At 47.0% G+C, this 14,484-nt stretch overlaps 1 protein-coding gene and 1 long non-coding RNA gene across 3 annotated transcripts in view; one reads left to right on the forward strand and one right to left on the reverse strand.

Moving 5' to 3' along the window:
* Positions 1-1,567: 1,567 nt before the first annotated feature.
* LOC115496932 (uncharacterized) lies at positions 1,568-3,156 on the reverse strand. Its single transcript, XR_003962453.4, has 2 exons — positions 2,985-3,156; positions 1,568-2,192 (listed from the first exon to the last, which is right to left on the reverse strand). It is a non-coding gene; the product is annotated as an uncharacterized lncRNA (long non-coding RNA).
* ADAMTS9 (ADAM metallopeptidase with thrombospondin type 1 motif 9) overlaps positions 2,264-14,484 on the forward strand; it is a 79,712-nt gene continuing 67,491 nt past the window's right edge. The window contains exons 1-3 of one of the 2 annotated variants that reach the window (XM_030282961.4): positions 2,264-3,046; positions 3,154-3,542; positions 4,678-4,840. In XM_030282961.4, the coding sequence (XP_030138821.4) occupies positions 2,953-3,046; positions 3,154-3,542; positions 4,678-4,840 (646 nt within the window). In that variant the 5' untranslated portion in view covers positions 2,264-2,952. Of the gene's footprint in view, positions 3,047-3,153; positions 3,543-4,677; positions 4,841-6,129; positions 6,264-14,484 lie in introns of those variants that run through there. The other variant, XM_041718749.2, reaches the window with a different exon arrangement.

The following is a 14,484-nucleotide window of genomic DNA, read 5'->3' on the forward strand; positions in this document are numbered from 1 at the left end:
GTTGTGATCAAGTTCTGATTTGGTCGTTTATAGAAGAGGCATTTGCAGCTCAAATTCTGCAGTATTTACATAGGCAAAATTCCCAGTGTTTTAAGGGGATTTTTCCATGGGTAGGTATGAGCTCTCAAGTCTTACTTTTGACTGGGTGAGGACTTGGAGTCTGCACAATTACCATACCGTAAGTATTAATAGATCCTTCCTAATAGGAAAGTTATTTGAATTTAAGATTGCAGCTTAGTTTCTCTAATCTCCACATAATCTATTTACTCACAGTACAGCTTTCATTCTGCACTTACTAATCTCCAGCTGTAAAGATTCAAAATGCCACACAACATACAACTTGTGCATGTTGATGGAAATGGCTCTGTAAATCATGCTATACTGCATGACATGCATAAATGTGTGTTTAGTGATACTGCAAGGCCAGGATTTGGTCCTGGGAGGCTTCAGACCACTCCCAACTCTGCTCCATAATGGAGTCCCATGAGTTGGGTCCCTCTTCTGAACAATGGAGTTGTGTTTCTTGCCTTCCCTCAGGTTGGTGGTTTCAGATCAGTCGCTGGGGCTGTGAGGATGCACCACAAAACAACCTTGCTCCATTGAGCTCAGTGCCAAAAAGTAAAGGCTCCTACCCAACAAAGTCACAGGTATGTGCTGTCATTTCTCAGCCTCTACCAGCTCCTGAGCTCCATCAAACCTCACCCCAGAGCCAAGTTAGTTTTCTACTGGTCACCTTGTAGAAAACTAAGGAGGAAAAAAACTCCAAAGCTCTGATAGGTGTTCCTGTGACAGTGAGTGGAACAGAAGCAAGGCAGCTCTCACCAGCACCTAACGGGGCACAGGGGATGCTGAGGCTGAGAATGGTGGGATGCAAGATGTTTGTGAAGTAGGGGACACCCCAGGGCACTCTGCAGCCTAGATAAACCAGACCTGTCTCCCAACACTGCGCTGATGAGAGAACTGAAGGCTGCACCCCTCTTTCCCAGACACCAGCAGGACTAGCTCCACGTAAGCCTCCTCCCCTCCCCTCTGACTCAGCCCTAATGCTATGCTCAGCTTTTCACTTCTCCTTCCTCAGGCAACGTGGTTCACTTTTCCTCACTCTCCCTTTGCTGATCACCTGCTCAATATTGCTCCACACGCCCAAATGGCAGCACAGGCTCCTCCTGGCACTCCTGGGAAATGTGTCCACACCCACCTGAGTTCGGGATATAGCCTACCCTTCCTTCTCACTATGATTTCTGGAGCATTACCCCAAACTCAAGCACCCTGTGTGTCTCTCTCTCTGTGAAGACTGAAAGCTTTGGGGTATATATGGAGATTGTAGGAAGGTGGTCAGGGCTCAGGGTGCTCTGCAGAAACTGCAGCTCAGGGAGATACTGGGTGAGTTATCTCAAACCTGGTTTCTAAGCATGGGCACAACACCATGCAGGGAGGTTATGTGCCATTACACCTTGCCCTAAGGATGTGCTGACTTGGGTCTCCACAATTCTGGAGATTCCTGCACTGCTGAGGCTCTGCCTCCCAGCCCTGCAACCCTGGCCAGCCAGTCACAGGGTTGAAGATGTGTGGCTTTACAGATGATGCTTTATTTAGTCTTTTACATTCATCATACAAAAATTAATAATTGACTCTGAATAGTTGAGGTTTGTAGGACTTCACCAGTTGTTTTGAAGAGTCATGAGGTGCCATTTTGCCCAGATTCTGAATTATTTTTATTTCAAAACTTTCCCTTTCTGCAGCAAATACCAACATTTCTGTGTCTTGTCCCAAAGTTTAGCGAAGTCTGTAAAGAACTTTGACATTTTCTATGGAAGTGCAAATTGAACTTCCAAATTTCTCATTTGCCTTGATTATGGGTTTTAAAGGTTTAAAAACCTTTTAAACCAAGGCTGGGGGTTTTGATTTGAGGAAGGGGTAGAAGACAACACTTAATTACATTTAGATCTAAAGGATGTCTTAAATTTTTACAGAGACCTTTCAAAATGTACAACAAAACAAAATAAACTCAGATAAGGATATTATCTTCCTTTTCCCCTCAGGGTGCCTGAAAAGTACACAACACAAATCTAATCCTGAACAAAAGTTGCTTGAATTGCCTCTTATCTGAGAAATGCAGAAGAAAACAACTGCTGTAAGTGCCACACAGGGGATTCTTCTACTTCAACTGCTGGTCTACTTCTTCAAGCTGCCTTGGGAGAAAAAAAAAAAAAAAAGGGAAAACGTTAATTGGGTAAGAAAACTCAGCTCTCCTGCCAGTGAGTGACAAAGTGACTGATCCCCACCAGGTCCTGGCAGAGCAGGCAGCTGCCGGTGCCACTCTGCCTGGGCTACTCCGGGATTTTAAAGCCTTTTGGAAGGAGCCGGCGGGGAGCGGGTGCCGAACCCATGTGTGCGGAGCCGTGGCTCGGACTCCCCCCGCCCGCTCCGTCCAGCTCCAGCGATAGCTTTTCTTGACCAAAACCTGCGACTTCGGCTTTCGCCAGTAATGAAAAAAGAAAGTGACATATTGGAAGGAGCGGAGCCGGGGGGGAGCGGAGGAGGGCGGGATTTCTCCTGCTTGATCTATGGAGCACGCCCCTTTTAAACTGAGAGTCCCGGCAGCTCTCGTCCACCAGCCCGACGGGGGGAGAGGCGGAAAGCGAGGGAGAGCAGGCAGGCAGGCTGGCGGGCGGGCGGCTCCCCCGTCCCGGCCCGTCCGTCCCGGTCCCGGTCCCGCTCCCGGCCCGTCCGCCCCCGCGCACCATGCGCGGCCCCCGGCGCCCCGCGCGCCGCCGGCCCGCCCGCCCCTAACGCCGCCCGGCTCCTGCGCCTTCCCGCGGCAGCGCTCCGGGGGCCGGGAGGGGGGCTGCAAGAAAGGAAAAAAAAAATTAAAAGAGAGAAAGAGAGGAAAAAGGAGGAGAAGAAGCGGAGGCGGGGAAAGCTGCTCGTCCGAGGACAGCGCGCAGCACCATGCAGCTGGCGCCGCTGGCGCTGGCACTCACCACGCTCTTCATCGACGGCTTGAGGACGGGAGCGAGGAGGCAGAAGCTGCACCCCAGGCAAGGTAAGGGGGTGCTCGGGGAGGGGCGCGGGGAGTGCTGCGCTGCCGCCCCTCGGGGCCGCGGGGCTCGGCCACCTCACTCAGCGGAATATGCATCTGTCCCCTCGCAGCCCAGCTGCTGGAGAAGCTCAGCGAGTACGAGATCGTGACTCCTACCCGAGTGAATGAGTTCGGTGAGCCCTTCCCCACCGATGTCCACTTCAGGCGGCGCCGGCGGAGCACCAGTGCTGCCCCCGACGCCTGGACGGCGGCCGCCGCCGACTCCCCGAAGGCACACTACAGGCTGTCCGCCTTCGGGCAGCAGTTCCTCTTCAACCTGACGGCCAGCTCGGCCTTCATCGCCCCGCTCTTCACCGTCAGCCTCCTGGGAGAGCCCGCCGCAGACCAACGGCGCCTCTACGCCGAGGCGGCCGACGCCGATGTGAAGCACTGCTTCTACCGGGGGCACGTCAACGCCCGCCCCCGGCTCACCGCCGTTATCAGCCTCTGCTCCGGGATGGTGAGACCCCCGCCCGCTGAGGGCCAGGGGCGGAAGCGCGGAGAAGGAGGAGCGGGACAACGGAGGGTGGGCGGGCAGAGCGATGGCGCCCGCCCCTTCCCCTCACGGCGGCGGGCGGCTCCCGCCCATCCCGACCGGGGGTTACTCCCACGCCGCTCTTGGTCGGTCGGGTTCCGGGCTGCGCCGCTCCTGCTCCGCGGATTTTGGGGAAAAAATGCCACCCACCGACACCCGGAGGGTTCGCGAGCCAGACCCGGGCACGGACCCCGCCTGCCCCGGGGGATGCCGCTGAGGGGCCCCGCAGCCACCCAGCACCCGGGACCAGGGGCATGTCCCGGTCCCTGGTACCCTAGCTGGGTACACAGGCCTTCAGTGTAGGGATGTTGGCATCGGGATGCGCAGAAGCTCCTAAAAGGGCTGACTCTTCTGTCTGTCCTGGTGCCTTTCAGTCCCACGGGGTGCCAATCCCAGGGGCTCCCCGGAGGTTTCTGCTGGCTTCATTCAGTCCAGGGGTTCCTCTGGGTGCATGTGTTCAGCTAGGCTTGGGCACATGTGTATGTGGCTTTCCTGCCAGGTACTGACTATGGATACCGGTATGGGATGGCTACAGAATGTTTTGTCTTGGATATTTTATTTACCCCCAAATACGTGCATTTATAGTTATATGCAACTAAGAGCATTGATGTCTTGTCATAAGTAGTGTTTTCACTAGCTGGATACCTTCCTCTGGTCCTTATATATGGGTTAAAAGCCTGTCTCAGGGAAGCATGTCCTGTGAGAACAGCACATGATGGGGCTGCACTGGGGCCTCCAGCACACAGCAGCACCACCACCCTTTGGGCAGGACTGGCTTGGTAAACATCACTGGCATAAGGACAGGGTCTGGCAGATATGCCTTTCTCATGCTCCCTGCCTGTGGGTTAGTAATTAGCCCTCTATAAGCACCAGTGGGATCTATGTGCAGCCCAGGGTTGGGTGCAAGCAGTGTGACTGGAGCACCAGCCACTGCCTTCACAGGGGTTACCACAGAACTAGGCACACCTCCCTCATTAACTGCTTGCTTTGTGGGGTAGTGCTGCTAGGTGGCTTGTCATCATGCAAAGCTGACCTCCTGTTCCTCTCTGGTCCCTCTCAGCTAGGCACGTTCAAGTCTGATGATGGGGACTATTTTGTAGAGCCACTCCTATCGCTTGAGGAGCAGGAGTATGAAGAAGAGCACAATAAACCACATCTTGTCTACCGACACCGGACACCTCCAACCAACTCTTCAGGGGACTGGCAGACTTGCAATACTCCAGGTACTCATTTTCTTACTGCCTTGGATGACTTGGAAGTGCTATTTGCAGTTAAAAGGTAGTAGCTTTATGTGGGGGAAAAAGGGATGTGGAGTTTAGGGACCCCTCTAGAAATGGTGCTGTGACTGCTAGGACTGGACTCGTGGTGGTAATGTTGTCCCAGAGAGATGTGGTGCACTCGTGCTTTCTAGGAATTGGTTATAAGGAAGTTGCGGTCAGAAAGAAGTTCTGCTTTGATTCCTGATGTAAAACTGGCAAGAGAGCTTTTGATCTGTCTTGCCTGAAGTATCCTGTGAGCCCTTGAACTTGTTTTCTGTTCTATCCTACATGTAATTCCCAACCATCCTAATCTGATATACTCCCTGTCTGACACTCTGTCCTTTAAATTACATTTGTCTTAGTCTTGCTGTGCTCCTGGTCTTCATTCCCCAAATCTGGCTGTGAGTTGCCATGTCTTACTTCTTTCTAGTGGAAATGAGGAGGTCCTAACACCAACCCTGGCAGTTCTTCCCTTAATAGTCACTTTTCCATGGTTCATTTTCAAAGGCTTTTTTTTTTTTTCCTCGTGGCCCTTCCTCCACCAGCACCATCTCCCTGACCTCCTCACTCCCTCCTTCTAGTCCTTGCACATATGAAAGAGCAAAGGCCTTTTTCTCTCCCCCTTCATGTGCCTTGATGAGCCTTTCTCCTACTGTCCCTATTATTTGCAGTGGCCTCCTGCTGCTCTCTGCTTCCTTGACTTCCTGATGTTCACAACTAATCCTCCCCTTTGGCAGCAAATACCTAAATTTTCTCTGAAGAAGCTTATTCCTTCATTCTCCTGTTTCACCTGCTGTTTTGCCCTCCTCCTTTGGCCTGCAGCTAGATCTACAGGAACTTTAAAGCCTAAACAGAGTAGACCTTGACTGAGTTCCCTTGTGGGCTGCAAGCTGCTCATATGTTGCAAAGTAGGTAGAGTTGCTCAGGAAGTAAAGATACCACTGGAGGAGAAGTATGGTGCCCAAATTAGCACGTGTTACTTGTTTGGCACCCATGACTGTGGATCATGGCTGTGCTGTTGAACTGTCAGTCTGTTCAGCTCGCACTCATCTTGCTGAGTCCAAAGATGCTCTGATACTCTGTGGCCAGCCAGAGCAACATGTGTTTATTCTAGAAGACATGTTTATTCTAGAATCCACATCCACATGCAAATATATGTGCTAGGGATACAGTGGCACCTCTCACAAGTCTGTCATTGTTTGTTCTTCCAAGGGTTGCTGCTGGAATATGCCATTCTGGTTTCTCTCTTCCAGCTGTTTCTGCTCCCTTCTTTGAGATCAGATGCAGGAGACTCAGAACAGTTGGAAAGAAACATGGAATCTGGCACATTGCATCAGTAACCCTTGGAGGAACGGAGCAGCAGATCACAAGACTCATTGAATCAAAGGTAGCTGGGAGGGCTCTGAATTTTACTTGTGTACTTGACTCTGTGCTGCTGTAGCAGACTGCTGTATTTCACCCCACTGTATCACAGTTCCCATTTAGAATATTATTCTTCTGTATTGTAACTCACAAGACTATTACTCTGTCTGTGATTTTACCTATGTGCTAAATAGCTCGTCCTCCTTTATTCCAGTATGCTTTTCTTCTTACTTGTCTTTGTTTTCTTGCTCTTCCCAGTTGCTTCATGTAGTGGAGGGAGGAGTTCTCACCTCTCAAACACAAGCTTAAGTGTTCCAGATAGGCACAAGAGTCTTGTCTTCCTGTCTTCTTTCCCTCCATCTCTCCCTCTTTACTGGCTCTTCTTTTTGTCATCGTCCAAGCTTTTGAAAGGGAATGATGCTATGGCCATATGTGTATGGTGAACAAGCCTTGGTTATTTCATTTAAGGAACACATTCAGAGCAGCTTGGGCAATGCTGAACCTTGGCATCCTGCCTGAGGTTACATCTGGTGAGAGAAGGTGTCTTGCATGTCTTTGCAGCAGAGGTGAACGTGCAAAATCTAGCAGCACTCACTGTTTTAGATAGGGTGTATCTCTCACTCCTGCCAGAGAAGAATGGTTTCATGAGAGTTTGGGAGTTAATCATAGTTGTACGGTGTTGTGTGAATCCAGTCTTTTGTCAGGAGAACATGTGAAACGGTGCATTTGCTTTGCAGGCTTCTGGCAGGGATGGAAATTTGCTTGAAGAGGAAATTCATGGGAGGGAAATCTAAGGTACCTCCCCTGAGGAGAGCAAGGAACCCTCTATTGCCAGGCAGTGGTGCTATTAAGAATGACTTTCTGATAGTCATCTTCCTGGAAATGATTAATAGTCAACATACTGGTGTGCCCTTGCCATAATGATGTAATTTTAGACTTCTTGAGGTATTCAGGAAAGTTTCCCTTGTGAATTGACTAACAGATTGAGTAAAAGCTTTCATTTGCAGCAGTCTCCGTGGTCTTTTAGTTTTCAGTGTCCTGAGGTCAGCTTAGAAAACCAGGTATTTGCTTTTGTTAAGTTTTAATTAGCAGTTTCTGATAACAGTTTTAGGTCTTCTGACATAAAAGATACTCTGCAGGTGTTCTGGAAAAAGATCTTTTTCCTCTGAATGCTGATGGATATCAAATGGAAGCTGTGCTCTGCAGATGAACTTCCATAGCACGGCACTGGGGTCTCTGGAAATGCATTTCAGCTGTCTGGCATAGAGCTCAGCCGCCACAAGAAAAACTTTGGACACAGTTTTCCTTGGGGTAACAGGTTAATGTAGTTTCAGTCATAGGAAACGGTGCATTTCCCTCTCCTTCTTTTCTTTTAGTTAGTGCCGTGAATCAGTTTGTCATCTGGCCGGGGATCTGGCAGAATAATTAGTTGTGTTTTACTGAATAGCCTGACGGGATGAGGACTTGGCCAGGCGGACAGCATGATGTCACTATAGGTGCAGCACCACTACCACCCATCGCTTCAGGATAGAAAGCTCTTCCGATGCAATTATTAAATATCCGCTTTTTTGAGGTGGAGGAGGAAGAGAAAAGGAATTGCAATCCTAAAAAAAGAAAAAGGCTCGTTGAAGGCTGGAGAGCACTGCTTTCCTGCGCCCCACAGAGGAACAATCTGACTCCAGTGATAAAGGCGTGGAGCTGCATCCTGCATCTCTGTGCCAGCTGCCTTCATGAGGCAGGCAGCACCTCCTCAGGCCCCAGTGGGACCTTCTGCCAGAAGCAGACGTGTGAGCCCTTTCCATCTGAAACCATCAAGGTTTGGTCTTGCAGAGAGATGTCCAGGTCCAGATGCCAGTAGGACACTGCCTTTGGTCATCATTTAAATCAACTACTTCAGGCCACCTCTTGCTCTGGGTCTTATTTCTGCTGCTTCTCCTTTCTGTCATATTTCCCATGGTTTTGGTCACTGATGTATGTATACATGTATTTCTATGTATATTTTGGTTGTTGAGTTCTCTGGAGATCTTCTCTTCCAGTTTTGTTGGGGTCTGTCTGTGATAGTTTTAGCCTTCTACTGAACCTTAGCGATGATTCTGCTTGTTGGCCCCTTGTTCTGAGACAGATGTGGCCTCCACCTGCCTGGTTGCACTGAGCCACAATTCCCCTGTGTCCCTGAGCATAATTACAAGTATTGTGCCCTTTTGTCACCCCACTTCTGTTGCCTTCCCAGCTCTTGCTCCAAACTTAGCAAATTCTGTGCAGCTTTTATTGTGACCCTGATGCAGAACTCCTGACTAAACTTTTTGGGGCAGCTCCTTCTTTGTACCCATGATGTCTTATGTTTTAGCTTTCATAATTTTTAGATTCTATACTGCCTTAGTGTGTGATTCTGAACTTCATATAAAGTGTTATTAAGTTCTCTTCACAGGGTAGTTAGATAAAACAATCCTTTTCCAGCTTGAGAACCAAGGACAGCCTCAGGCCCAAAAAACATAAACAATGGCAAATTGAAGAGAGCAAATTGAGAGTATGGGACTTCATAACCTGAGGCTATAATTGGACAATTAACCCAAATATGTAAATGGACTGAAACTTATAAAAGTGTGAAGACTTGTAACTGGTTGTCCATCTCAGGTGTAGCCATGGCCTGGCTCTTGTACTGCCCAAGGTATAGCCTTTAAAGGCCTTTTAATAAATACCTACTTTATTCCTTTAACATTGTCTAGTCTATGTTCCAGGTCAGTCTCTTTAGGCATCACCCACTGCCTTCATTTGGCTGATCTGCAGTTCAAATTTCCATCCCAGCTTCATTAGTTAAATAACTCTCTGTTCTTGCCTCATTTCTCATAATTCTTTTATATTCAAGACCTGGCTGAGATGAATAAACCAATGACTGAATGCATAGTGAATGTGAGCTGCTCCCTCCCTTGCTGCTGGTCAGCTGTGCCCATCCCGAGGCTGGTGTTGGACCTGGGCTCTGGGGCTGCATGTGAGGATCTTGCACAAAGTCCTTGCTCCTTAATGAGAACATTTAAAGCAGGAATATCCACCACGGGCAAAACCCGTCATGCAGAAGCAGCAATAACACTCTGATGGTGCCAAACCAGTAGGAAGATGATTAGAGCTGTTCCTGTCCCCTTGGAGGGGAGCCAAGGGGCTGTAGCCAGCAAAGAGGCCTTCCAGCAGTTTGTGCTGAGGTGATGAGGTTTTGGAAACAGCCTCAGATGAATGCAGGACAGAGCAGGTTTTACCTGCGCCGTGCTGACTGTGCCCCCACCCACTGCTGGCAGAGGTGGGAAAGCCCAGTGACTCACCTGCTGAGGCTGCTTTCCAAAATCCACCAAGTATTATCAGCACAGATGGCTGTGGGACACAACCTGCAGGCTTAGCATATCCCAGTACCTGCCAGAAATGAATGCAAAAGGGTCTCAGATTTGCTGGTATTTTGTTGGGTGTTACAGCAGTTTGACTACTGGAGAGTGCATGTGTGGCCAGGTACAGCAGCTCCACAAAGGGAAGCCCCATGTGGTCCAGGTGAGGAGGACAGAAGCTTTACGTGCATGTTGAGCAGAGAAGGGTCCTATAAAAAGCAGAGGAGAAACCAGCATGAACCAAGTCTTGTTGCTGAGCTAGCATGACACAGGCATACTCAGTAATATGTCACTGATTTTTCAGTTGCATTAACGAGTAATTTGTAATAGATTACCCTTTCATAGTAACTGTAACAACCTTTCCCACTGAACGTGACACTGGGGAACCACCAGAACAGAGGAGTGCTGCCCTGTGTCTTGAGCAAACAAATGCCTGTTACTGCCAGCTCAATGATTGTGATCTTGTTTCTGCATGATAATTAGCACCAGCTTGCTCTCCGAATGCCAGCCAGCTGCATGGGAAGTCACTGGTGAACCAATGGCACAAGCAGGAGATGGTCCTATCGCCATGTTCCCATGTGCTTGGAAGGGGTGGTCAGGTTGAGATTGCCAGGATGGGGATTTGTTAGTGTGCTATCAGTGCCATGACCAGGGAGAAGACTTGGGGAAGGATGTGTTAGGTATCTGGTACTGTGGCTAAAGCCTGACTTTGTCGTGTGGTCTTTCATTGGTGCAGGAAGGGGATGAGGTTTTATTCCTGCTTCAGCTGTGGTTCAAGGTGTGTCTTCAGTGTTACAATTGGAATGGGGCCAGTGATGGAAAATTTCCTGCTCCTTCTACAGACCCTTTGTATGTTTTATGTTGTTACTTTATAGCAGTTCCGAAGCAGAAACTTTGAAATCCTTTTCCAAAGGACTCAATGTTTGTACTCTTGTGAGTGGTCTGTGGTGAAATCCCAGGTCCTTTGCACTTGGATTGTTGGTCTAGAGCCCTTTAGTATTTTTGCTGTTTCTTTTGGACTCTGTCTTGCTTCCAACTGTGTCCTTTTTTTTTTTTTTTCTTTGTTGTTTTCAACTCATTCATCCAGCAGAATTTTGCATTCTAGGTGTCTGGTTTCCAGGCAGGTCTTCAGGCAAATTCTGTACTGCTGAGTGTCACGTAAACTCAGGCTTGCAGGAGATCTGCAGGGAGGTTTTCTTAAGCCTTTACTTCCAGGTTGAGCAATCCTTAAGCTCTTTCAAGAGTCTGTTTAAGCTGTCAGCTTTGCTTTTGGCCTCAGGGTAAAACACTGACTTTGTTATTTTCCTCAGAAAAGTTTCTTATCTTAAAGAAATGGATTGTAATTTTTAGTCAGATAGTAATTAATTCAGGTTTCCTTCCCTCTCAGAATAAAGACGAGAATTACCTCACAACTCCCATATGCTAATGTAATTAATTCTATTCCTGCTTCCCTGTTGAGGTAACAGCACAGTAGGAGCCAGCTGGTATTTGGTCAGATGGGCCTGGGAGGTCAAGCACAAGCTTTTGCCATGCTGAGCTGGGGAAGGGATCAGCCTGTAAAGTTTGAGGTATCTTGTGATGTTGGCAAGCGAAACAAGATAATAGACTGACTTTAGTTAAAAAACATTGATCACAGTCAATGATACAGATCCCATAATTAGTTTTGGCTTAAGATTCCTCAATGTGAGTTATAAACAAAGTGCATGCATTTTGTTGTTACTCTTAGTATTGAAAATGTATCAAGCATCCATTTGGTACCCTAAAGTTGTAACACTTAAGACTGTGACAAAACAAATTGTTGTTGATTGGTTATTGTTCTGCAATTTAAACGTGGTAAGTGGACAGAGTTAAATTATTCTCCTGGAATCAAAATGGACATACTTTTACCTCAACTGTGTGAACATCCACTGAAGGAGGACAGGTGGGAGAAGCAGGGGGAATCATTTGGGTGCTTTCTGTCTGTTCCCTATGGCATATATTACTGAAAAATAAATAGGCTGACTATTCTTTGACTGCTTTTCCCATATGCCTGTAATGTCATTATCAACATCCCTGTGGCCAATTGCTGGACAATTTTTTTTCTAATGGGATATTTTGTCTTATCTTTTGCTGACTGTCAGTGCAAAGTTGTGGTGGCCTCAGTGTTGTTCTTTTTGGCATGGTACCTCATAGGTGTCACTAGATACTAGTGTGGGACACAGGTTGGTGTACTTGTGACTGTTGTGCATTGGAAGTTGCCTGAAGAGCATGTGTGGGAGTTCTGTAAGATGATCTTGAATCATTTTTTGCCACATGTTCAGCTCATGTGTTAGTATCTCCTTTCTTAAAGAGGGAATTTATTGTTTTGTTCATTAATCTGCTTTCTGTCTACTGTGAAAACTTGATGGCTTTCACTTACAACTTTTTACCTTAGGCAGAAAAATAATCTTTTAGGCTGGAGTGCTTTCTGATATTCATCACTTGGAAAGAAAACATCTAGAGTATGTGTGGTCTTTAGTGCTAGCATGGCATAAACCAGAGAATGTTTTATTACTAAGGGAAGCTACTGCTGCTCACTTCAAGTCCATGGTTCTCAGCATTCTGGTTCAAGCAGTGAGAAGGAAGGCAGGGTCACCCTGCCAGACATCAGGGTTCAGCATTACCTTGAGCTTTGGCACTTCCAAGTCTCTATAGTCACAGACACAGGATACAGCGAGTGAATTGGGGTGAAACTGTTGGGTTTTGAATCAGTGATGCTTCATGCCGGTCTGAACTGCCCATGGCTTTATAGCTTTGCTTTCTGGCCTTTATATTTTCATGTATTGCAAACACAAATTCCAGGCTCTGGGCTTGACACGTGGGACTGACTTCAGCAGGAGCAGCTCCTGGACATGGACCTGGCTATAGCAGCAGCTCTGGTTCAGTCAAGGAGTTATCCAGAGGGAAGGCAGGATTAATCCTGCTCATAGGACTGATCATCTCAGTGTGGTACAGCAAGGCAGGACCCCCATTATGTTTCAATCCCTGGCTACTGTCTGAGCAGGGTGTGAAGCTGCTGGCAGAGAAAGTGTGTTCAGCTCTGGATTATGCTGACCACAACAGCACCCCGCAGTAACAGAGGTGAGAATTTGGCCTCATGCAAATCCATCTGAGATACATTTGTAGATGTATAGAAAGACAGAGATACAAAACATCTTGATATAGAATTAGGACAGACCCAGGGCTAGAAAAATTCTTTGATCTGGCTTCATACCTGTTTGTGTCCTAAAGAGGCGCCAGTTTCCATTCCATTTCTTGACAAGAAGAGCTTAAAAACGTGGTTCAATTTCAGCCAGTCTGATCTCTGCATGAAGGCAAATCCATTTTGCCTCTCTCCTCTGTTTCCCAGGTGATGGCAGTCCCTGGGGCAGCTGCTGTTGTACCAGCTACAGGCAGCAAATCCAGCCAGGCAGCTGGAGCTGGGGCTTGTACTAAAGCTTTTAGCCAGGGGGCCAGGCTTGCTCCTGTAAAGTTGAGGAAGACTGGTCACATGCTGACTGACTGCATAAGGGGAACTCAGCTGAATTTTGGTCTGTTTTATGGAGGTATGCAATAATTTATTATCTATGTAACTGGATCAGAGCAGGGGTAGAAGTGATGTGGGCCAACTGCTGAGTGGTAAATTTTGCTAAAAATCCTAGGTCACACATTCAGAAAACTTGTGATAATTAGTCCGTTTGAAAGGATCATACTGTTTTTCTAGCAGGGAGATGTTGTTATCTCAAGGAAGAGATTTTTTCTTCCCCTCTTCTCTTGCTCTCTCTCTGTGTTTTTCTTTTTTTCTTTTTTTTTTTTTTTTTTTTTTTTTTTTTTTTTTTTTTTTTTTTTTGCTGCTATGTGCAGCTCTTATGAACTTGCAGCTGAGCTGGAATTGCTTGAATTGTTACATGTCTTACTTAATTGTGCAAATTGGTTTCTATTTCAAGGACTAGTTAATGTAGAAATGGAAAGGATTATGGCTGTTGGGATAAGTGAGCATTCCATCTTTTAATATTTGGTTTAGTATAACAATAGTTATTATGTCAAAAGCAGATCCTGACTCTGCCCTGTCACCCTTTCATGCAGGCAAAGTATTCACACAGGGTCTGAGTCCTCCCTGCTCTCTTTCTTGTGATAGATCCAAAGTACATTAACCAGCAGGAAACATCCATAAATCAGCTGAATGGGTTCTGGGCTGAGGCTTCTTGGCCAAGCAAAAATAAATGGCATTAGTGAGAAGATGCCGTCAGGAAGCGATATCCTTTTACAGGATTGGGTCTCCTTTTAAGTCCCACATTACAAAGAAGAAACCAAACAGAAAAAAATTAAGATAAACTACCAGGTCTGTATAAAGACAGTGAAAACAGCATAGATTGTCTTAGTAAAGTATGCAGTAAAATGGACATTATTCTAGCCTTTACCTGCCTCTCAAATGATTATGAACTGTTGAGTCAGTGCATGTGCTCACCTGATACTTGAATTATTGAACTGTATTTTGTGTGGTTTTAAAGGATTTGTCTACTCACTAGAGTTGGTTTTTCTACAGAGTAAAATAAAAATGTTTTGTTTCTTAAACCCGTCCAGTTACTACCATGTGTAAGTAGATGTGTTTCAGGTCATTGCAAAGATTGAGGGCTTGCCAAGAAAACCATTTTTCTTCCTGATTTCTGTTACTATGTTAACGCAATAGAAAAAAAAGGGAAAATAAGGTGGGGAAATATCACACCCTTTTCTGATTTTATGTGTGGCAGTAGGAAGCTGGTGCTGCAAAATCACAGTTTTGTGTAATGTGAGATATTTCGCTTCTGCCTGATGGAGCAGGGCAGCACGTTGCACCATTCAGTGAAAGCAATGCTGTTGTGGCCGTTATAATGGAGC

This window comes from Taeniopygia guttata, chromosome 12 (assembly GCF_048771995.1).
Source record: "Taeniopygia guttata chromosome 12, bTaeGut7.mat, whole genome shotgun sequence".
Classification (NCBI taxonomy): Eukaryota; Metazoa; Chordata; class Aves; order Passeriformes; family Estrildidae; genus Taeniopygia; species Taeniopygia guttata.